Source organism: Chlamydotis macqueenii, chromosome 5 (genome assembly GCF_036417535.1).
Source record: "Chlamydotis macqueenii isolate bChlMac1 chromosome 5, bChlMac1.mat, whole genome shotgun sequence".
NCBI classification, from domain to species: domain Eukaryota; kingdom Metazoa; phylum Chordata; class Aves; order Otidiformes; family Otididae; genus Chlamydotis; species Chlamydotis macqueenii.
In genome coordinates, this window is record NC_141560.1 from 19010513 (window position 1) to 19034822 (window position 24310).

Genomic DNA, 24310 nt, shown 5'->3' on the forward strand with positions numbered 1-24310 from the left:
CTTAAAATAATGAAAAATTATACTTATGCAATTACATTCCCATTTTCCTTTTCTCGCAGCTGCATTTAAATCATTGTTGTTTTGGAATGGAAAGGGAACTGAGTGATCATGATTCTTCATTAGCTTTTGAATGTCCTAAGTGACCCTTGAAATAATGTAAAGATTAAGCATCATCTTTGTCGTTTCTCTGTGAAAACCAGTTCAATCAGCCGTTTCACAGTCGAGTTTTTTTACTTTTTAAAAACTAGTTGAAGATGTGAATTAATGAAATATTACATGTATCAAGTTGTGCGGCTGTGTAGAACATGCTGATCACTGAAGTGGATGATTAGATTCTTTTACAAAAATGAGCTTTAAGCAGCATTTGCTGAAGAGCTAGTTTTGATAATTTCACTGAAATAGTTGCTATACTTGGCATATCTACACTAGACCTAGCACTTAATAATGAACGGAATCAAGTCGCAGTTGCCACGTTCAAAAACTTAGTCAGCTTAGAAGTTCCTGTGCTTACGATGACTGTTGGTGGTCATGATAGAGAATATCTTTATGGTAATAATGACAACTGAATACATATTTTTGTGTACTTATTCTTACATTTACATGTATTGTGTGATTGAAATGCAATCACTGTTCTGTTTATCAGTCATATATTCTGCTTGTATTTCTTAAAGTATTTTCAGGACTCTTATGTCATAAAACTAAGGAATTTACAAACTACCATTCAGATAGAATGACATAGTAAACCCACCATATTTAATTAATATTTGAAAAAAGAATTTGTCAAAAAACAGTATACAGAGAAATATTTGAGGTTTGGTGTGTGGGTTTTTTTTTCCTATTACTAGGGTACATTCTCAGTTCAATAAAAACTAATTACTTCAACATAGTTTGGGTTTTTTGGGGGGGAAGGAGGCGGAGGTTTTTTTTTTTTGTTTGAGGGAGTGTGTGTGTGTTTGTTCCAAATGCCTGCTAATGGTTCTCCCTTGGCTTCTTTTTTCTTAGTGCCCTTAAATAAATTGTGTAAGTTTTTTTTTCTGAAACACTAAATTTTCTTTTATTGACGTATTAGGAATACTGAGACATGTCACTCCTTTTGTTGAAAGATTCCAGATAAACTGTTTAAAAAGAGCTTGTGCTTTAATTAAGGAGTAGAGAAGACCTCCATTATTTCAATTGATTATTAAATATGGGAGTGTGTGTAGTATGTACAATGATACCCATGTGTTTTGCCAAAACTGTCAGTCCTTTGTGTGATCTCTCAGTCAGTTGTCTGTTGCGTGTAGTGTTTGTTACTACGTTATAATATAATATTAATTTAGTAGTCATCAAAAATTGTCCCTTGATTGGCAAGATTTGAATTTCTAATCTGGAAGTGATTTTAAAAGTATGTTTTTGGTATTTCTTATGTAAATCATAAAGAAACAGGAAAAAAAGTGCAGACTCTTTCTTTTGCAGGTCACCCTGAAGGATTTCTCATCCTTTTAGCTTGACCTAAGTTGTCTTAGCAAAGTGAGAAAATTTTATGAGCTCAGTCATCTTCTTTAATTTGGCGAAGGTAACAGGTGAATATTTGTGCAGATCACACATTAAAATGCCTTTGACAATTAAAACTTTTAAGACTGAATGTCAGTAATTCCAGCAGCTAAAAAAATATAGTTGTTACTTAATGCAGATTTGTATCAATTTCATTTTATGTGTTGCTGCTAATTCTCTTCTCCAAAAATACAGGGAGAATAAACGTCAAAGGTAATTTCTGAATTTTCTTACGGCGGTGTTTCTTTACAGTTTTACTACTTAGATATATAGGTGTATATAGACATATATACTTGTTTCCAAGCAGGACCACTTCAAGATCAGAGTTGTCAGGGGAAAGCGATACAGATGACAGCCTAAAACAGTCAAGTAAGAAAAAGAAAAAGAAAAAGAAAAAACACCACCACTATAAGAAGACAAAAAGGAAAACCAAAGGGGACTCCAGTAGCAGCGAATCGGACCAGGACTCTAAACACATCAAGGACAAAGCCGCAGGAAGTGGCAGAAATTACGAAAAGGGAGCTGCAGCAAGGTAAGTATTTATTAATACTATACAACCTGTAAATTTGTTGCATTCTTGTACTTGTCTCTTCAGCTTTATGAATGAAATTCTTACCACTGGTGCGTCATTTTTTCTAAGCTAGATATGACTAAACCTGCATTCAAAGCGATGAAAATAGAATTGGAACCACTTGTTTAATCGTATCTGAAAGACTGTGACTAAAATATTCTGTGAAGTACTGTTCTGTAGAACAAAGTACGATATGACGATAATGAAATACATTTTTAAAGACATGTAGAGGCTTGTGTTGCTTTTGTAAGCATCATGTTTCCTTTCATGGATCTTCTTTTGGGAGAGTTTGGAGAGGGATTGCATTAAACATTATTCTTAATTAGTACAAAAGTCTTAATATACAGCTGTGTCTGCCTTGTAATATAACTTCCTCCTTGAAGAGTTTACACTTCCTTTTTTTTCGTATTAAGATAAAGTTTGTTGTACAATTTAACATTTCTTCTGTGTCCTGCCTTTTATTGCTTTATGCTATGTTCTTGCTCATAGTACATCTAAATGTACTATTTGAATAGTTGACATTGTTTTGCTAGACCTTTTTTGTTAATTCTGGGAGCTCTAAAGTACTGTGGAGGTGTCATTTTTTTATGGATCACGAAAATCGATATCTAGTGACTAGCATGATCTTTGAGCAGTAAAAGATGTTCTCTGAACGCACAGAGTATTCCAAGTTTGACATACCTAGCAGTACTTTTCTCAGTTTGTTGGGTTTGATCATTTCATTCAGTGTCCCAGTCTAACTGGCTGTGTAAGTCACCTTTCCATGTTTCTCATAGTTTGCTAGTTTGAGCAGCCATTTTGCCTCTCTCTGATTCAACAGTTCCTGTTTTTTCTTTAGCATCAGCAACTCTGGTTCTAATTCACAGCACTGCAGCTGCTCCTGGGGACAGACTGAGGATTTGGTGATGTTGAGGAATTGTGATTACAGCTAGGACTTTCCTCTAGTTTACTGTTTTTCCCAAGGCAGATTAACCAGGAGCTGAGAGCACAGGCTTGGAGGTGTGTGTCTGTGCCAAGGGATCTTAACGTTGTTTCCCTGTGGAAGAATGGCAGTGGTACTGGAGATACTGCCTGGTGCCTGTAGCCACACTCGCTTCCTCTCCTACGAAGACTCTGTTGTTGGCTTGTGGCAGCTGAGGCTTACTTGGCTGTGAGGAAGCACAGTAAAAATCATTGGGATGCTAAGACTATTCTGTTCTGCCCGGTCACTCTTGTCTTTGCTAGAAGGGTGTCTGGGCTGGATGGACCTGCGTGCTGAACCTGATTCCTCATCTGTTTGCTACACTGGGCCAACCAGCCAGTGCTTTGCCCAAATGAAAGGTTGAAGTTCTCTCAGGACGTCTATTTTCACTTCTTTCCATAAATTCTTAATACTGAGAGAATACTGAATTTTCAGGAGACTGTTTTTGAAACCTGAACCACAAAATCACTCTAAATGCAGTAGGTGATGTGAAGTTCTAAAAAACTTCTCAAGACTATGACACTAGTTCACTAAGTTGCATGTTTGTAACATGAATTCAGATTGGAAGTTCATAATTGTCTACAGTTCTAAGGCAGGTGGCAATTTCCACTTCAGTTCCTTTGTATAACTGCAATCCATAAACCACTTTGCACGTTGTTTTATCAAATGCATGGGTATAATTACAGCTAATCAACATAATCTTCTTACAGATTATCCTCTTTTTCTTCATTGTAGCATTTTACTAAGACCAAAGTACATTTTAAAAGTAGTGATATATGGCTTTCAGGTTATAGTTTGCCAAACAATTGGTTGGTTAAATCTGGTTATTACCTTTCGTAATCCTAAATCCAGTTTTTGGAAGTGCAAGGAGCATTTGTGTTTTGTTTTGATGGTCCTGTTAGTGTATTTCTAGTTGTTTTCTTCAGAGCGTGTGACTGACTTTGCAATAATGGATCATGTACCCTGACTTTGTGTAAATTAACTTTGTGTGAACTACAGAAATGCAATGTTTCCTGGATTTTGTAAATGCTGAATTTGTGCACAAATGTTTAGAATATACTACTTCTCCTTTTCTGCAGTTTAGATAAGAAAACATCAAATCTTACCAGCGATCGCTTTGTTTGGCTTGATGATGTCCAGACTTTCACAGCAGAAACCTTCCGAATAGATAAGAAATCGGACTCTGCGAACTGGGCCTACAAATCCCTGTATCGAGGGGACATAGCGAGGTACACTATCTTGGTTTCTAGTGGTAGTCAAGACTATCAGAGTCACTCTCTCAGGATGCATTGACTTGAGTCTGGCTCTGAAATTTTTGTGTGGAAGAGGAGACAATAAGATGATAACTGAATAGTTTATTTCAAAATTTGATTTTGCGTTGGGCATAAATATTTTAAAACGAAAAAGATGCCATGAAATAATGGGAATTAAGTGCATGATTTTAATTTTTTTTTTTTTTTTCTAAAAGCATTCTTTGTGTAGTAGACTGCAGGCATGTGAATTTGTAGAACTGCCATCTGGAGATGGCAGCATGGAGCAGATTCAAAAGCATGGGTTCTGTTACAGATCATCTTTGTGTGAGTGCCCCTTTTCATCTCTGTTGTTCTGTTCCTGCGTCTGAAAGGGAAATGAAGGTACTGATTATGTCCCTGCTTCTTGCAGGGGGGTTGGACTAAATGACCTTTAAAGGTCTCTTCCAGCCCAAACTATTCTATGGTTCTATGATTATTTTGTAGTAGATTTGTCAAGAAGTTTACTTACTTGAGTAGTTTGACATCCTTGCACAAAACCCCCCCCAAAACAACATACAGATGCTTTCTTAGTGAACAAATTCTGTGTTAGGTCACCCAGGCATTGTACCAAAGGATATCTATCTTATGCATTGATACATTTCAAGTGAGTACAGATGAAACTGCATATTCAACATCCTTAGTGGGTTACTCATACTGTGATGACCCTTCAGAACATTTCCCTGCATTAACTAAGAAGCCCATTTCAAGAAGCCTACACTGGGCTCGTGCATTATGTATGTACACTTGGGTCTTGATGTTCTCAAAGAAAATTGTTTACTATAAATAAAAAATAATTATTTGTGGAGGAGGGAGGATTTATGGGTTTTGTTTTTGTAGTGTATATACCTTTGCAGTAAAATTGCCTGGTTACAGTCCATTCCATTTTTCTGCTACCTTTGTATTCTCAGCTATTTTTTGAGACAAAAAGTGTTATTCTGACATTGCATACCAGTATGTCTGCCACTGAAATGACATTCTTCATAATATTTTAAAATGGTGTTTTCATTTCCTAATTCATAATAGTATTGTGGCCTTTATGAAACTGATCTCTCTTTCCTCTCTGCCCCATTTCTCCTCGGCCACTTCTTGGCATATAAAATGTATAGGGGCTTGGGGGTGCAGAAAGATATTACCAGGCTGAACTACTAGTTTCTAATTTTTCATTTTAAAATAGTCTAATCTAAATAGCCTTTAATAATGCTGTGTGTTGTTCTTTTCCAAGTTTGTCTACATGGCTTAAAATGATAGGAGAAAAAAAAATTTTCCTTGTACTGAGTATGAAAGATACTGTTGAACTCAGAAGAAGCTTAGTATAATAGTGAAAGTTGTGATGGCTCTGAAAAAGTATATAAATTGAAGTCTCAGTTAAGAAGAAGGTTACCAATTTCTTACACTTTTGGAGGCCTATGCATATGTTATTTGGATCAATTTGAATTGAAGTACTTCTTCCATGCTTTCTTTGAAAAAGGAGATCCCTCTTCTAACATGTATTTTAGAAGGTGTTTAATTGTGTTTTTCCTTCTGAGATATAAAAGGAGAGGAGAATCCTGCCTTGGCATAGATGCAAAGAAACAGTGTATAACTTGGGACAGTCCTACATCAAAAAGGAAGCATTTACAGAGGCGACCTGAGCGCTACTTCACAAAGAACAATGTGCAGATGCTGAACACAGACGGGATTCCTGTTTGCAGTAAAAGTTCTCCATCTGACCCAACTGCTTTTATACCAGTTTCACAATTGGAAACTGATGATCCTCCTGACACAACAGAGGTAAATCCTCTTGGAATTTATGATCCATCAACTACAGTGTGGCTACAAGGAAAAGGGTGCAAGGATGCAGACCATGAGCCTGTAAATATGCAGCAAACAACTCAAGAGCCTGGGATAAATATTAGCTCCAGTCTAATGACGAAAGTGGAAGAACATAACAAGAAAGTCAGAGAAAACCCAAGAGATATTAATGCTTGGATGGAATTCGTTTCTTTTCAGGTACGTGTTCTAACAGACCTGGTTGCTTGTTATAAGTAATAAATACATGAGTTGTTAATTGATCTTTACAAATGTCAGCATTCTTCTCATGATTCTAGTGCTTCCCAATGTTGTCATGATTTTTCTTTTGTTTTAAGGATGAATTAATGAGAGGACCTAGCCTTTATGCCAGTAAGGGAGAGCAGGAAGTAAGAAGAAAATCACTGAAGTTAATCTTAGAAAAGAAACTGGCTATTTTGGAGAGGGCAATTGAAAGCAATCCGAGTAATGTTGATCTGAAACTCGCCAGGCTGAAGCTTTGCGCAGAATTCTGGGAACCACCAGCTTTGATCAAAGAATGGCAGAAACTAATTTTCTTACATCCCAATAATCCGGAGCTGTGGAAGAAATATCTCCTGTTCTGTCAAAGTCAGTTCACTACATTTACTGTTTCAAAAATCAATAGTCTCTATGGAAAATGTTTGACGACATTGTCAGCTGTACGGGATGGCAGCATGGTATCACATCCTCTACTGCCTGGTACAGAAGAAGCTATGCTAGGTAAGGTTCTTTCTGTTTCATGTTATGCTCAGAATGGCCTTCATAGAAGCTGACTGCATTCTCCATAAGAATAGACTTTCCTGTGTATTACAGGAAATGTTTGTTCTCTGCAAAATGCCTGGCATCCTGATTTCTTAGCTGAGAATTAAAGCAGATATTCCAGCCAAATATGGGTATAGCAGATGCTTTTCTGCCTCAGGAGAGTTTGTGATATAACATCCAGTAAAGTCTAATGTGCTGAGCGGTTTACAGTACAAATGTCAAGGCTAGAGAGTTGCAGCCAACAGAGAGATGTGCTTTTGTCTTTGAAAAATGTTTATTAAAAAAATAAGGTTGACTTGTGAAAGAAACAATTATCTCTTGTAATTAACTATAAAACTTTTGAACTTTAATTCAGAAAAGAGAAGGGATGTGGGAAGTCTGATGTGAAATTTTCTTGAGCATCCCAGTTTGTGGATGGAGAATTCTAAACTGTAATAGCATGTGATCATGCCTTTTGTGTTTTTACTATGCATATATCTACCACTTGAAATTTATGATATAATTATCCTTGGAAGGGAAGTTAGTCAGGTGGTAGGATGCTGGACTGAGTTCATGCTCATTTCTGGCATTGTAATTATTGATCTATGAATACACTGAGAAGGGGGAAATGTTAGTGTCACCATGGGAGTTTTTTTTTTCCTTAAAAGTTTGTTTTAAATCTAGAAGAGACTGCTATGAAGCAATCCATATTTCTTCGTACGTAGCATAGTCCAAGGAACCTCTGTTTTTATCCAAGTCCTGTAACTGTTTGAGCAGTGATGCATCTGTTACACAATATCCAGTCTGGACTTATAGACTGAGATGTTGGGTTACAAATTAATCTCAGGTGTTCAGATCTCTTACAGTCTTCAGTTAATTCATCTTGGATCAAGCACTGGAAAAAGCGCTGTAAATGAAAAATCCTATTCTGGCAGGTGGATGCTGTACTACCTGATAGCTTCTAATTGCTTCTACTGTCTAATTTCCAACACTTCAGTCGCTTTGTGCACTAACACAGTGAATGATTCTCAGGACAAATGTTTCATTCAGCATCTGTTTTTTCAAACAGGAAGATTTTTCTTTCGTTTTGTCTCTCTGCACAGAACATATTTGACTGATTAAATACTGGTTGTCAACTGCCTTGAGAAATTTGGTTTTTAATGGAGTTCCTTTAACTAGTTAACTATGTTAGATTGACATTTTTCAAACCACTTGTTTGCTGGCAATGTCTATAGATAAGTTAAAATGAAAATGAAGTCAACTTTATTTGTGTTTTTGTTGTGTATCTTGTTGTTCTGTATTAAGACTATAGTGATTTTTTTGATGAACACTATTCAGAGGTTTGGTTTTTGGTTTGGTGATTTGTTTGGATTGGTTTTTTTTTTTTTTCCTTTGGAATTCAAATGATGGGAGTGGAGAAAATTCTCAGGGAGAGACTTCTCAATCGGTTTTTTAGTGACTCAGCTATCTAATTCTTGGGCTGAATTTGAACTGGTAGTGTACTTAGTAGGAAGATTCCCAAATTGTTTGTTAAGATAAGTATACAAAAGAGTTTCGCATATTAATTATGAGGTGAGTAGCGGTGTAGGTGTATTGTAGACTTGTATCTTCAACCTTTGACCTTTGCTAATGACAAAATGTAAGAGCTAATTTTAAATAGTGGTGGACCGTGCCATCTAGTGTTAACTTCGGTACACAGCACTATCTGCTTGGAAATAGGGAGGTGTTTTTTTAAAACATTAAATTTAAGAATGCAGGTTAAAATTGATTTAAAGTTATAGGTCAGTTTTTACTTAAAATATTGCAAATTGCTATCTCAAAATTTAAATTTACTAGGATCTGTTAATATAAAGCAAATGACGGTAAGCGTTCTCAAATTTTGCTATGGAAAGGGAGTCCTGTTTTTCAAATTATACCTACTGATTGGGGAGAAACATCCCTAGCTTTTAGGTCAGTTCAGCTGCAGAAGTGTCTTAGCGTCATGGATTGAATTAAGTATATATTCATGTTGCTTTCAGCTTTTACCACAAAGAAAACACTGATCTTTGCATTTCTTCAAATATAGTTTTATTTTTTAACATGTGGAAAATCTTACGGTATAATTTATTTTGGTCTCCAGTTTGGCAGCAAATCCTGATGAGGTGTTCTCTATATTCAGATGATTTTAATCAAAGTTCATCTGTCTGAAGCTGAGAAACTAGGAAAGAACAACTTTTTCCGTGTCAGTTGTATACTGAAATTGATGGAGAAAACCAACTTAGGCACTAAAATACTTTGAAAGATTTTATTATGGGTTATTATGGGTCAAGATTAGAGGATGGGGACAGACAGGGGACGTTACGGTGGGGGTCTGTTACAGGCCGCCTGGCCAGGAGGACAGAGCAGATGAAATGCTCTATAGGCAGATAGGAGCAGCCTCACGGTCACAGGCCCTGGCCCTCATGGGGGACTTCAACCACCCTGACATCTGTTGGAGAGACAACACGGCAGGGCACAGGCAGTCCAGGAGGTTCCTGGAATGCGTGGATGACAACTTCCTCCTGCAGGCAATAGAGGAGCCGACAAGGAGGGGTGCCATGCTCGACCTTGTGCTCACCAACAGGGAGGGGCTGGTGGGGGATGTGAAAGTAAAGGACAGCCTTGGCTGCAGCGACCATGACATGGTGGAGTTCAAGATCCACGGGGCAGCAAGGAAACTACATGGCAAGCTCTCTGCCCTAGACTTCAGGAAGGTGGACTTCGGCCTCTTCAGGGACCTGATGGGCCAAGTGCCATGGGAGGCGGCCCTGGAGGGAAGAGGGGCCCAGGAAAGTTGGTCCGTATTCAAGGAGCACCTCCTCCAAGCTCAGCAGAGGTGCATCCCGATGAAAAACAAGTCGGGCAAAAAGGCCAGGAGGCCGGCGTGGATGAGCAAGGAGCTCCTGGACCAACTGAAAGTGAAAAAGGAAGCCTATAGAGGGTGGAAGTGGGGACAGGTAGCCTGGGAGGACTACAAAGAGGCTGCGCGAGTGGCCAGGGATAAGGTAAGGAAGGCCAAAGCCCTGGCAGAACTGAATCTGGCCAGGGATATAAAATGTAACAGGAAGAGCTTTTATAGGTACGTAGGGGAAAAAAGAAAGTCCAGGGAAAATGTAGGCCCCCTCCAGAAGGGAACTGGTGTCCTGGTTACCCAGGACATGGAGAAGGCTGAGGTTCTCAATGACTTTTTTGCCTCAGTCTTCACCGACAAGAGTTCCTGTCCCACCACCCAAGCTGTAGAAGGTGCAAGCAGGGACTGCGAGAATGAAGAACTGCCCATTGTACTCAAAGAGCAGGTTCGGGATCATCTGAGGAACCTGAAGGTGCACAAGTCCATGGGTCCTGATGAGATCCATCCGCGGGTCCTGAGGGAACTGGTGGATGAAGTTGCCAAGCCACTGGCTATCGTATTTGAGAAGTCATGGTGGTCTGGTGAGGTCCCCGATGACTTGGAAGAGAGGGAACATAACCCCAATTTTTAAAAAGGGGAATAAGGAAGACCCAGGTAGCTACAGGCCGGTCAGCCTCACCTCTGTGCCTGGCAAGGTCATGGAGCAGATTCTCCTGGAAACCATGCTAAGGCGCATGGAGAGCAAGAAGGTGGTTGGTGACAGCCAACATGGCTTCACCAAGGGCAGATCGTGCCTGACCAATTTGGTGGCCTTCTATGACGGGGTGACGGCATCGGTGGACAAGGGACGAGTAACTGACATCATCTACCTGGACTTGTGCAAAGCTTTTGCCACTGTCCCGCATGACATCCTTCTCTCTAAACTAGAGAGACATGGGTTTGATGGACGGACCACTCGGTGGATAAGGAGTTGGCTGGATGGCCGCACTCAGAGAGTGGTGGTCAACGGCTCAATGTCCATGTGGAGACCGGTCACGAGTGGCGTTCCTCAGGGGTCTGTGCTGGGCCCGGCCCTGTTCAACATCTTTGTCGGCGATATGGACAGTGGGATAGAGTGCACCCTCAGCAAGTTCGCCGACGACACCAAGTTGTGTGGTGCTGTCGACACGCTGGAAGGGAGGGATGCCATCCAGAGGGACCTTGACAGGCTGGAGAGGTGGGCCCGTGCCAACCTCATGAAGTTCAACCAGGCCAAGTGCAAGGTCCTGCACCTGGGTCATGGCAATCCCAGGCACAAATACAGGCTGGGCAGAGAATGGATTGAGAGCAGCCCTGAGGAGAAGGACTTGGGAGTGCTGGTGGATGAGAAGCTCAACATGAGCCGGCAATGCGCCCTTGCGGCCCAGAAGGCCAACCGCATCCTGGGCTGCATCAAGAGGAGTGTGACCAGCAGGTCAAGGGAGGTGATTCTCCCCCTCTACTCTGCCCTGGTGAGACCCCACCTGGAGTACTGTGTCCAGTTCTGCAGCCCCCAACACAAGAAGGACATGGACCAGTTGGAGAGGGTCCAGAGGAGGGCCACAAAGATGGTAAAAGGGCTGGAGCACCTCTCTTAAGAGGACAGGCTGAGAGAGTTGGGGCTGTTCAGCCTGGAGAAGAGGAGGCTCCGGGGAGACCTGATAGTGGTCTTCCAGTACCTCAAGGGGGCCTACAAGAAAGATGGGGAAAGGCTGTTTAGTAGGGCCTGTTGCAATAGGACGAGAGGTAATCGTTTTAAAATAGAGGGGGGTAGATTTAGATTAGAAATTAGGAAAACATTTTTTACGATGCGAGTTATAGAACACTGGAACAGGTTGCCCAGAAAGGTGGTGGAGGCCCCATCCCTGGAAACGTTCAAGGCCAGGCTGGATGAGGCTCTGAGCAACCTGATCTAGTCAGGGATGTCCCTGCTCCTTGCAGGGGGGTTGGACTAGATGACCTTTGAAGGTCCCTTCCAACCCTAACCATTCTATGATTCTATGATTCTATTATATGCTTAAACACACTTTTTGTTGTTTAAATGTCTTCAGAAATTTCAGAGTCTTTATTATCTGAAGCAATCACTAACTTTGCAGGAAATTCTGGTTAAATGCCTAGTTTTTATATTCTAGGTGCATTCAAATTTTTATGTGCCCACATCTGATGTAAATCTGAATACAAGTAAAAGGAGTAAATCATTTGCCACTTTTTAGTGTTAAAAAACCGATGATAATTAGAAGCAATTTATACTAACCTATACATGTGTGTATGTAGCCGGTTCATAAGATTCCTATGCACAAAGTTCACCCAGCATATGATATTTAAAAGCACAACAGTATTTATTGCTCTATTATAGCCTTGCATAAGCAGTTACCAGCATAAGCAGTTACAGTTCCTAGCATAAGCAGTTACCAGCGTATTGTTTTCCCTTTGTGAGAGTCTTACCAGCCCCACTAAGCAGGAGACACTGCTGAGCAGGAGGGTGATGATCAGCGGGGTCAGAGCAGAGAAGGGAGGTAGGCGCAGCACCTTCAGGGTGTCCTCTGTTGTTCGTCGAGTGTGCTCTGGGTCCTTTCTCTCTCCTCTGCTCTGAGCCACCTCTGTTTATACCCTCAGCAGATTCAGTGGCAGAGTACTGACCAGGTGTTGATGTGCGTGGCCAGCGCCTGCAGCAAGGCCTGCCAACTACGTGCCCTGCTGGCTGACAGCGGTTCCCAGATAACAGCAGCATCCTGCTCAATAACAACCCTCCGAGTTCCCCTCTCTGAGATAACAACCCTCCTAGCTCCTCTCTCCAAGGCCACGTTCTCACAGCTGTGTGCAGCTTGTAATTTCCCACAGTGGCCCTACACGGACCATCACTGAAATCCCTCACACAGTGTATCTAGACGCTTAAGTATTTGGATTGTTTAAAACTGTCCGAAGCCAATGCATTTAGTGAAGAAATGACAGATTTTGAAGAACTGTTTTAGAACTATCAGTGAATTTACATCATCATAGGTTTTCGGGTTTTTTTTGCAAGCCAGTTAAGGTTATAATTTAAAGCAATTTGATTTTTGAACAGCCACTGTTTTGCTAAGACTTCAGTGATGTAATTTGGAGTGATAGAATATCTCTGAAATGTCCTTGAACTGCCAAGTAATAGAGGTGTTGATAGTGCCTGTTATTTCTCCAGCTCTTTCATTTAAGATTGTCATTGCAAATACATGAATAGAAAAACTGGGGCTTTGCTTTGCTTTTTAAGATGGGACTTAAGGCTCAGTGTGTAGTAGGGACATGGCAGTGATTACAGAAATAATTTGTTGAAGAGCGAGGGATAGGATTTTCCTCTGCTTTCAAGCAGTAATACTTTGGCCAAAAGTATTAAGAACTCTTAACTGAGTTCTTATGTAAAGGAAAAGAAAATGGGAACGACAGTTGGAATGAAAATGGTGTATTACCAACATCTTACCAATGTAACTATCTAATGTAAAAATTAGGCAAAAAGGATTTTTGTTGTAGTCACTTTCTGTGTGAATTGTTATAATGGCCAGCATCTTCAAAGAGAGCTATAACTCACTGTGATAGATGTTGGATAAACTGAAATTGGGACCATTGCATATAACTTTTATTCATCAATGAGGACAGTGCATGTGTGGCATGAATAAAACATAATCTCTTTGGTGCATTTAAAGTGGGAAGTCTTAAAGTTAATTAAACTACAGTAATTTTTACATGCATTTATGCTAGCTACTCCCTGTGTTTTGGATTTTGATACTGTTCCAAAACAATTATGCTCTGCAGCACTTCATGTGTGTCTTTTGTGTATTTGTGAGCTGCAGTAAAATACTTTGCAACAAAATCTATTTGAAATATTAAAATTTTATCTTTACTTTACAGCTATATTTATTCAACAGTGCCACTTTCTGAGACAGGCTGGCCATTCTGAGAAAGCAGTGTCTTTGTTTCAGGCTCTGATTGACTTCACCTTCTTTAAACCTGACAGTGTAAAAGATCTGCCAACAAGGGGACAGGTAGGAATTTACATTTAAATGCATGTGTGGCCTTGTGCATTACAGAGAATGCTGTAACAGAAAAATGTTGATGAATTTTTAAGGACATAGGGAAATATTTTGAGTCACACCTTACTTTGGGGTTCTTCAAAGTGGTGCTTGTATTGGAAAAATGTTTGTGGGTCCTCTGGAACTACCTGCCGAATGGCTGCTTCTGCTGTATATTGTAGAAGTGTGATAATCAGTCATTTCATGCCCTATTCTTTACTAATTAAAGATGGACAAAAAAAAAATCAACTGACTGATCAAAGTCTGTGTCTAGTTAGCTGTTCCCCTGCTTCTTTTCCCCCAAAATGTTGTTCTTTTGTTACTGTTGATGGAGAAGGCTAATAGGACCTATAATCCCTTTCTGTTCTAGACAGTTCTTGCAGACATTTCTTAGGCTCCCCGTTATCTGTTGTTTTCAGTAATTCTTTGATGGCTACATTAGGAACACCTTCATGCTTTAAAATCTCTTTTATTTGACCAATGAAATTCCATTCAGCTTATTCTATTAAAGTACTACATCACTTTTTCTCTTGATTTGCTCAGGAAAATTATGGGTGTGCACCTCAATAATAATAAGTAAGTTAATATCCAGAGGGGACTGTTGCCAGTGTAGCATCATCCCACTGAATTGTCAGGAGCTGTTTTATTTTTGAGTGGTAGGGAGGGCCACCAGTTAAGCAGCTGGGCTATTGTAGAAGACAGAAATTGAATTTCGTTTTATTACCTCACCTTTCCCAGCAAACACTACTGAGATTCCCTTTTTTTTTCTCTCTAGAATAATACTATTGCTCATCAATGGAGCAGTCTTGTAATTTAAATAATAGTTATGTTCTCTTAAAGAACCAAAAGTTTATAAGTTCAATCATAATTATCATGCAGGATGGGGGAGATTTGGTATAATTACGCAGATAAAGCTCGAGTTATACTTTCAGTCATTTGAAAAACTGCAAGATTATCTCTAGTGTTTAAAAAATCTTAAAAAGCAGGATGGAAGGGAACTTCAGTTTAGAAGGACAGTGTTTAGGTTGGAAAGTGCAGTTCTTGAAAATAGGAAGATGGCATATTTACAGCTGATCGCACATTCTGCCCTCTTACAGAAGCATTATGACTCAGTCTTGAATTACTCGTACTGTTTTCACAGTTCACTTTGTCACTTGGAGCAAAGAATAAATCCATGAGGAGCAGAATTAGATTTTGCAGTTGCTGTAAGCCCTGCATTTTCTGATATGTTGATGCTTGATTTTTCTTAAATTTTATTGTTAAATATTTATGTTAACAGTCACATCTCAATGTCCAAGCCAAGGTTTGGTATGCAGCAGAAGCATATAATAGGAGAGAAATGGTCATTAGAGCTAGGTATACAGACAACAGAGGAGGAATTGATGAATCTAAAAATGACAGATTGTGTACAGGCAGTGACAAAGACAGAACTAAAACCCTGGACTTCTGATTCACTGGAAAGTGCCCTGAAGTTGTTGATCACCCTGAAACCTGAGAGATGAAAGGCCTTATTGATATTTTCCTCTTGTCCTCAGTCTAGTCATGTTTATGTCCAGCTGTAACATTTTGATTTGACCATAGGTGTATGATTGTCTGAAATACCATTCCATTAGCCAAATTCTTCATGGTCCCATGGGAGAAGGGGAGATTTGGTTTCTGAAAGCCACACCTTGGGGACTTTGGATCCTTATCCTTGAAGGATCCGTATAGGACGTTTGGCACAGAGATCTTGTGCTTTCTTTAAAGCCTAATACCTTTTAAAAACAACCTTTATGTTCATGAGAAGAGCTGATGGGAGTCCTGTTGCGTCACAGGCGTTATCGAAGTACTCAGTTGTTCCTACTGATTCTTAAGCAGCATCTAACAAAGTCTTTAGCTACAGTAGTTGCACTCAGGTAAGTGAGTCTGTAAAACCTGAGTTGACCCAGCTAGTCTGTACAACAGCAAAAATGATTTGTCTGTATGTTTTGTTTTGGTTCCCCCTGCAAAACAACAGGTGGAATTCTTTGAACCCTTTTGGGATAGTGGAGAACCACGAATTGGAGAAAAAGGAGCAAGAGGCTGGAAAGCATGGATGCACCAACAAGAAAAGGGTGGCTGGATTGCTCTTAAGCCTGGTATGCCTGTGTCAATATGTGTAGTTTTATGTCCACCTGTTCTTCTAAACATTTTGGTTAGAATTATACAAGTTGTTTCTTCTCATGTTTTTGCATGCAAGTTTTAAAAAATATTTACCAACATTAAGATACAGTATATCACACTTCACAGGGAAAAGCATGTGTTGGGTGTTCTATGTATTATATTGTTTATGGAATATTGTTGTCCTTCCTAGGGATGAGGATTGAGGAAGAGGATGGCATATCCTCTGCTCTCTACTGAAAAGGCTAAAAGTGCAAGTACTTGGTTGAGACACATGCCCATGTAAAGTGGAAGGAAGCTACTTCCCTTAAGACTCTTTCCTCATATTGATAGACTAGGTGGAATTATAATATTAGGTGGTAGTTGTCTTAAGAATTCCTAGCTTAATGATTCTATTTCCAGAATCAGATTTCAGTTTCTTATAGCAAATAATATAGTAGAAATAGGAGGAAAACCTTTCACTGCTCTTTGTGGTGCAGAAAATTAAGGAATTGCATCTTCACTTGGCTGGAGTGTTTCTGAGTGAGCAAGGATGCAGAAAACACCTCCCTGCTGCTTAGTCCAGCCTTGTCTTCTGGTCTACAGTGCTTCCCTTAATGTCAAGGACTGTTTCTCAAACAGATACATCTTGAAGGGAAGCAGGGGCTGGAATGTGTCTGACCAAAGATGAGCTGTCTCTGCTTTTGCTGCTCCTGCTGCTGTAGCAACTCTAATGAAGCAAGTTTGGCTCTGCTTTTAGTAAACAGAGGAACTGAAAAATGATCCCGCACTTCCCTTTGCTGGACTAAGATGGAATTTCCTTGCACCTTAACAGAGCTCAGCAGTTCCACTGCTGATGGCTGTAGACATTTTGCCCACAAATTGGGAAAACTCAATAAAGAGAAGAGGATCGCTGCCAGTCTTAGGCAGGGACAGCATATCATAGAATCGTAGAGTCATAAAATGGTTTGGGTTGGAAGGGACCTTTAAAGGTCATCCTGTTCGAATCCCGCTGCCCTGGGCAGGGACACCTTCCACCAGACCAGGTCATTCAAAGCCCCATCCAACCTAACCCTGAACACTTTCAGGGATGGAGCATCCACAACTTTTCTGGGCAACTTGTTCCAGTGCCTCACCACCCTCACGGCAAATTATTTCTTCCTTATGTCTCATTTAAACCTACTCTCTTCCAGTTTAAACCATTACCCCTTGTCCTATCCCTACATGGCCTTGTCAAAAGTCCCTCCCCAGCTTTCCTGTAGGCCCCATTTAGGTAGTGGAAGGCTGCTGTAATGTCTTTGCAGAGTCCCCTCTTCACTAGGCTGAACAGCCAATATATCATTGCTTTTCCCCATTCGTGTTAAGCGCAAAAGTTCATATGTAACCTGTAGTTGGGTGTCATCTCCAAATCTGTCAATTTTTTTTCATACTTTGGTTAGATTGTGGAAATGCTGTCATTTTTCATAGGGTTGCTGACTAAAGGAGAGGCTATAGATCACAAAAGATAGAGAGTAAAAATCTTGCCACTGCCTCTTTGTTTTACCTGAAATTTAAGAATTGGAGTGGGATTGTTTCACTTAGTTAATGGGAAATGTCAGGAACAAGAATTTGAAGATGGTGTAGAAATGGTATGATTTTCGTACAAAAAAAAAATACATAGTGCAGGTAACCATACATTTTGAGTACTTTTATTTTTTTTCTTCAACAGCAAGAAAGAAAAAGGTATTTGAAAAATCTCTACAAACTTTCCCTTAATTTATAGGTGTTCATCAGTTTCAGCACAGAATTAATATATTGCTGTAACAGGAAAAATACGCTAATTCTATCTAACAGTCCAGAAAGATCATCATGAAAGTGAGACGTATTTAAGCACTTCCTTTTGTGTGTGCCTAACTACATTGGTTGTTTCAATTGCACATTAATTAAATTATTGAAAATTCCAGGTATTTTAAAACAACATTGCCAAGCTTCATTTGCAATATTTAACATTGTAGTACTGCTTTTTACTTACAGTGGTTTTCTCAAAATGTTTTGTGCACAAGAGTATTCACAAAGCACATTTTGGATTGTATGCCCAGGTATGAAGTGAAGGACCTAAGTTGCACAAAGAGATGACTGACTCTAGGCTGTTGCTTGCAAACTGCTGTTGATAAAAGTGATCCACAGCCTGTCAGTGTTTTATTTTCTCCTCTATGAGAAAGCTTGAGTGCTGACACTGATTCACCGTTTCAAAAAGTTTGGAAACCTCCTACTCTTGCAGAGTATGTGTCAAAACCCAGAACTGTCAGATGGAACTTTTCAACTCTGTCTTGTGTCTGTTTTATTAACACTGTATTTGTTCACATTTTTTAAGTAGTGAAATTGTATGTCAAGTCTGGTCTTTGGATTTGGTGGATTAATTTTTCTTTAATAATTTTGATTTGTGTGAGTGTCTTGACTTGGTTTCAGATGATGATGAGGAAGAAGAGATAGATGAGGATCAAGAAATAAAGGATAAAACTCTCCCCAAGTGGCACATTTGGCTGGATGTTGAATATTCTCGTGAAGCAAGGCACTGGTTACCTTGGAGGCCAGACAAAACCAAAAAGGAAGCTGAAGAAGATTGTGAAGATCCAGAAAGACAGGTCACTGTGTTATAATAAAACAAGAGGAGCTGCTAAGACGAATTATTCTTGCCTTTGAATTAATTGCCAATGGATATTTTAGAGGAGCAATCCTGTTCTTCGTTTGGGAAAATACTCTTTTCTTTGTTTGGGATTCAAAATTTACCTGAAGTTTCGTGCTGAGACTGCTGAAATCTGTGGGAAGCTCATGGTGAACTTCAGAAAGGGCTGTAGGCAAATATTCTGTCTTTGGTATCCTGTGATTTCTCTCATCTGTATGTGGAAATGTCACAGGAATCTGTATTTAAGAAGACACATACATTAAATAAACAAAGGTTTTGTTGTCTTTGAGTCAGATAGTTGGATTTTTTTTTTTTTTCTTCTTTGGAGATAGGCCACGTCAGACATTGATTTTTCAAATAAAACTGTTAAGTGGCCTAAGCAACATTATCTTTCAGACCTTCATTGTGTAAATTTTCTGTGAAGGCCTCCGCTACTCAAGGGCAAAGAAATCTCTTGGTAGCAGATTTAAGTCTGACTGGAAGAGCACATTGCTTAACTTGTCTGTTTTTAATCTGTATAACATTCTGTTACCATTTAGTAGTAATTATAAATCTTTATTGACTTGAAGAGGTTTTTTAGTTACATAAATTGCAGGTTTGCTAATTTTATTTGGTTGCATGAATTAACGGAGTTTGTTTTACTTTGGAATTTTTTAGGTATTATTTGATGATCTTGGACCATCTTTAATCCAGCTTTCTAATCCAGATCTTCAACGTCAACTACTGTACTCGTTTTTCCAATTCCTGGGAGTTCCATGTACAACTAAACTCTTTCCTTCCAACCTCTATATTGCCATGGATGAAAATAACATATTTGATGATGTGCTTTCTGATGAAAAGCCACTGACTTCTGTTGATTTTCCACTTTCTGGATTCAACAGTATTGGTCACATGGACACGATGCTACGGGGGAGACATCACATAGGCCACTGTAAAGAAGGAGAGGAGTTCATACAGAATGTTTTCCATGTTCTATTCCAGATGTTTTCAGGAAAGGAAAAATCTAACCTGTCCATTTGTTGGTTACAGTATGAAATATCTAAGGTAATGAGGAATCTGCATATAATCACTTCTGTGATGTGTGGCTTTCTTGTGTATTGAACTAAAATAAACCTTGATGAAAATTAAGTCTTGTAGGGATAAGTATTCAAATAAGGAAATGCCAGTTAAGATTGCACTAAAAACCAAAAAACCAAAAACAACAACAAAAAAAAACCCCAAACCAAAACCCAGACCCTTTCCTTCAGTATGTGTTACACAGTGGCATGCATGTAACAAAATATTTTTGCAGTCTTGGATAAAGGTTATTGTATGGTACGTTGCATGGTAGACAGAAATGGATGCAAGTGATTTTTTACAAGGCAAAGTGAGTCAGCCAAGTACTTTTGCCAAACTGTTCTACAAAGTGCATAATCCCCAGTACCATGATATGAGAACCTTATCAAGAAACTTACTACTTCCTGTACAAGTTACATTTGTAGTGTTGTTGAAGGAAATAACCCCTTATCACTTGAAAATGGATTTATTTAAGTAAAACTGCTCTGATAGATGCCCTCAGGAGGATGAGAGTCCAGGTTGTCTTTGTAATGCTTCAGGAAGTTTAGTATTGTTTTGCCTTATGGTGAAGTTCCCTGTCTCTTACCCAAGTGCTACCTGACCAGAAGATCTATAATCTTCCCATCTAGTCTCCACATTTGTCTGTCAACACGTTCCCCACTGTGAAAAGCTACTTGGAGGTTTAATTGTGCTAGTCATAAGCTGTATCTGGCCAGACAGGATCATTTATTTTCCTTTTCTCAACTACTACAGATTAGCAGCTCAGTTGGCCTTTTAAAAGAGTGAAATTTTCTATTACTTAATGGCAGTGGCAGAGGTAAGAATGATAAGACTGTAATTTGGCTATGTTGGAGGGAGCTGACAACAGGCAGTTGTGACAACGTGCAGTACTCAGTAGCAACAGATCTGGCTAGTGGCAAAATATGGATTGATATGAAAACAAACATAGTAATGAAATTTAAAAATATTGTGAGGTTTATTTTTTTTTTCCCTTTCTTCTCTCATCCCTCTGAAAATTTGTTCTGTTTATTCTACCCTGCAGATAGTTCAGTGCCTCCAAACGAAAAACAAGAAGAAGCTGAAAGCACAAGGGAGGAAGAGTAAAAAGTTGGCCAAGAATCTCCTTAAAGCACCTGACAACCGAAACGACCTTTCTCTCTGGAAACTGTATGCCTACCTAGAATGGCTGCTTGGTAACATTGATGATGCCAGGAAGGTATTTGACACAGCTCTTTGCACGTCAGAGGCAGGAGGACTGAAGAGTCCCCAGCTCTGCAGCCTCAGTCTGCTTTACGCTCAGCTGGAAGTGGAACTCCTAGAAAGTCTAGAAGGAGCTGTTATGTCACGTGCTGTTCATATATTGACCAAGTTGGCTGAAAGTGGACCATATGTACCCTATAGCGGACAAGTGTTATCTGTGAATGTCTTGAAAGCTCGTAAAACGTATGAGCATGCACTGCAAGATTATTTAAATAAAACACCAGTTTCTGATCAGGATCAGGTTAGTGATGCTAGTCAGCTGGTTAACTTGGTTGGTTGTTACGCACTGTTCCAGTATTTAACTGTTGGGATTGATGCTGCAGTATTAATATATGCACAGACTTCAGAAAAACTTGAAGCTCCTGGTCCGCAAAAATGTAAAGATACCGGAGAGAATTTTGGTACTCAAAATTTTCCCACTGCTCTTGAAGCTGTCACTCTGCTGCATACAAATTTGCTCAGATTCCACATGAAAATTAGTGTTTATCCTTTGAATCCTCTGCGAGAGGCACTAACGGAGGCTCTGAAACGGTATCCTAGCAACCAGTCTCTTTGGAGGTCATACATCCACATCCAAAGGAAGTCTCACAGTGCTAGCAAAGCACGAAGATTTTTTGATGGTGTCACAAGGTCTACTAACTCTTTAGAGCCATGGCTGTTTGCAATCCAAGCAGAACAGATGAGAAAAAAACTCATTGAGAAAGTCCAGAGGTAATATCTTGCAGCTCCTTATGATTATGCTTTTTTTGATCTGTCTAATATTTTAACAGAGGAAAGAAAATGCTATCATAGTTCTAATTTTGCAGATGAAGAAGCTGTATCTAGGGAAGGTTATTGTTCAAGACTGAATAGTGAGTCACTGGCAGAATCCTGGGTAGAATTAAAGACCTGGATGATAGTCTCATGTCCTTTCTGCTGGACCAGATTGTGTGTTGCTTTGTGTTTGCTTCCTACTGACATCAAGATGGTACACATTTCTTTAAGTGATTTGTAAATACCTAAGAGCCTGCTTAGATGGCCGAGGTAGACACTGTGAGCTTAGAAACTGCTGCATTTTAATACCACAGCAATAAGGAGCATAGTACAGAGCCGCACTGCTGTTTCTGACTGAGCTCACTGCCCTGTTTTACTGCTGGATCACAGAATACAGCTGCGGCAGATCTGTTTCTGTAGTGAGTACTTGGGAATTTAGCTTTCATATGGGGCTGTTGCTGGGTAGAAGAGGCTGGAAACTCCTGAATTTGCAGTGGGCTCAGATTTTTTTTTTCTCCTGGGAAAGGAGGAAAGGGTAGGAGATGTGGGGAACAGAGGTATGTTCGTTCTTGAAGCTTAGTTTCTAACTGTTGTCTGCCCGTTGCTTGGAGCTACCTATCCACTGCTACCTACGTATCTCTAATGACATTGGCAGCTTGGTTCTTTGTGTCAGCACGTAGCAACAGAGATTTCTAGGAAAACGTTATCTGGAGGCTTTACATAGCTGTAAGCTTACAGTATTCACACTTGATGAAATTACAGAATTATCAGTATACTGTAAAATGACGGTGTGCCCACTGCTTTGATTGCCACAGTCTGGCAACAGGCGTGCATACATGGTAGTGGCATTCCTGAGCTGTCAGTGTACGTCATCCTAAACTGTAATAAGAATTCTACAGCCACCAAATGTAAAGGAGGATTATAATTTGATTTACTGTTAATTACAGACTGACACTATGATAGGTTTTGTTTATTGTTACTTGAAACTAATGTTAAAAATGCAGAATGATTATTTTCTCTGTGACATTTAGTTCCTTTCCAGATTGTTCTTGCTAGCATAGCCTTTCCTATAGGTTATATTTAGAATCATAGAAACATAGAATGGTTAGAGTTAGAAGGGACCTTCAAAGGTCATCTAGTCCAACCCCCCTGCAAGGAGCAGGGACATCTTTGACTAGATCAGGTTGCTCAGAGCCTCATCCAGCCTGGCCTTGAATGTTTCCAGGGATGGGGCATCCACCACCTCTCCGGGCAACCTGTTCCAGTATTTTACAACTTGCGTTGTAAAAAATGTTTTCCTAATATCCAATCTAAATCTATCTCCCTCTGTTTTAAAACCACTACCTCTAGTCCTGTCACAACAGGCCCTGCTGAAGAGTCTCTCCCCATCTTTCCTGTAGGCCCCCTTCAGGTACTGGAAGACCACTATAAGGTCTCCCTGGAGCCTCCTCTTCTCCAGGCTGAACAGCCCCAACTCTCTCAGCCTGTCCTCATAGGAGAGGTGCTCCAGCCCTTTTATCATCTTCGTGGCCCTCCTTTGGACCCTCTCCAACTGGTCCATGTCCTTCTTGTGTTGGGGTCTCACCAGAGCAGAGTAGAGGGGGAGAATCACCTCCCTCGACCTGCTGGTCACACTCCTCTTGATGCAGCCCAGGATGCGGTTGGCCTTCTGGGCCGCAAGAGCGCATTGCCGGCTCATGTTGAGCTTCCCATCCACCAGCACTCCCAAGTCCTTCTCCTCAGGGCTGCTCTCCATCAATTCCCCGCCCAGCCTGTATTTGTGCCTGGGATTGCCATGACCCAGGTGCAGGACCTTGCACTTGGCCTGGTGGAACTTCATGAGGTTGGCACGGGCCCACCTCTCCAGCCTGTCCAGGTCCCTCTGGATGGCATCCCTCCCTTCCAGCGTGTTGACGGCACCACACAACTTGGTGTCATCGGCGAACTTGCTGAGGGTGCACTCTATCCCACTGTCCATGTCGCTGACAAAGATGTTGAACAGGGCCGGGCCCAACACGGACCCCTGAGGAACACTATATTTGTATAGGGACAAGTTGGATGTTGCAAGAGCAGAGCTGAGCTACCCCAATAGAGAGATAAATGACCTGTCAATCATGCATAGAACTAATGTTTTATGATGTTGTGACAAACCAAGAAATTGTCTGTACTGTGTGTGACTATTTCCTATTCTGGTTTGAATTTCTGCTTGTTTAAGTGCGTGGAATTAATTTAAAGAAATGAACATGAAGGGTAAACCAGTAGCTTGTATAAGTCAGTGTGAGGTACAATGCTTCAAACATTGACTCCATGCAGAGTAGATTACATCATTTTTCCTTGTGGCAAAGGTTAAGATGAGAGGAAATGTGATCTCGTAGACCACTGAAAAAGGCAAGTTAGGAGCAAGTGTTAAGGGTGAGTGGAAACAGCTGGCAGGCTAAGAGAATGGACACAGACAGGAGTGATGTTTCCATGAGTGCTCCAGGCTGTTTCTTCAAGCTTAAGGGTCAAAAATAAGCCAGTCTGTATCAGCTGTAGATAGAAATCAGTGCTTTGGTCAAAAATGTACCTGCTTTTGTGTTACACCTGGAACTTAGGGGATTTGAATCTCTGAGTGAAAGAGAAAA

General features: G+C 40.2%; 1 protein-coding gene across 2 annotated transcripts in view; it reads left to right on the top strand.

The window, feature by feature from the left end:
• NRDE2 (NRDE-2, necessary for RNA interference, domain containing) overlaps nucleotides 1-24310 on the top strand; it is a 37661-nt gene that overhangs the window by 8429 nt on the left and 4922 nt on the right. Inside the window, exons 3-11 of one of the 2 annotated variants that reach the window (XM_086749139.1) lie at nucleotides 1841-2065; nucleotides 4145-4294; nucleotides 5893-6346; nucleotides 6484-6886; nucleotides 13674-13807; nucleotides 15831-15951; nucleotides 18401-18576; nucleotides 19275-19661; nucleotides 20716-21644. In XM_086749139.1, coding sequence (XP_086605265.1) covers nucleotides 1841-2065; nucleotides 4145-4294; nucleotides 5893-6346; nucleotides 6484-6886; nucleotides 13674-13807; nucleotides 15831-15951; nucleotides 18401-18576; nucleotides 19275-19661; nucleotides 20716-21644 — 2979 coding nt within the window. Of the gene's footprint in view, nucleotides 1-1840; nucleotides 2066-4144; nucleotides 4295-5883; nucleotides 6347-6483; nucleotides 6887-13673; nucleotides 13808-15830; nucleotides 15952-18400; nucleotides 18577-19274; nucleotides 19662-20715; nucleotides 21645-24310 lie in introns of both variants that reach the window. The other variant, XM_086749138.1, reaches the window with a different exon arrangement.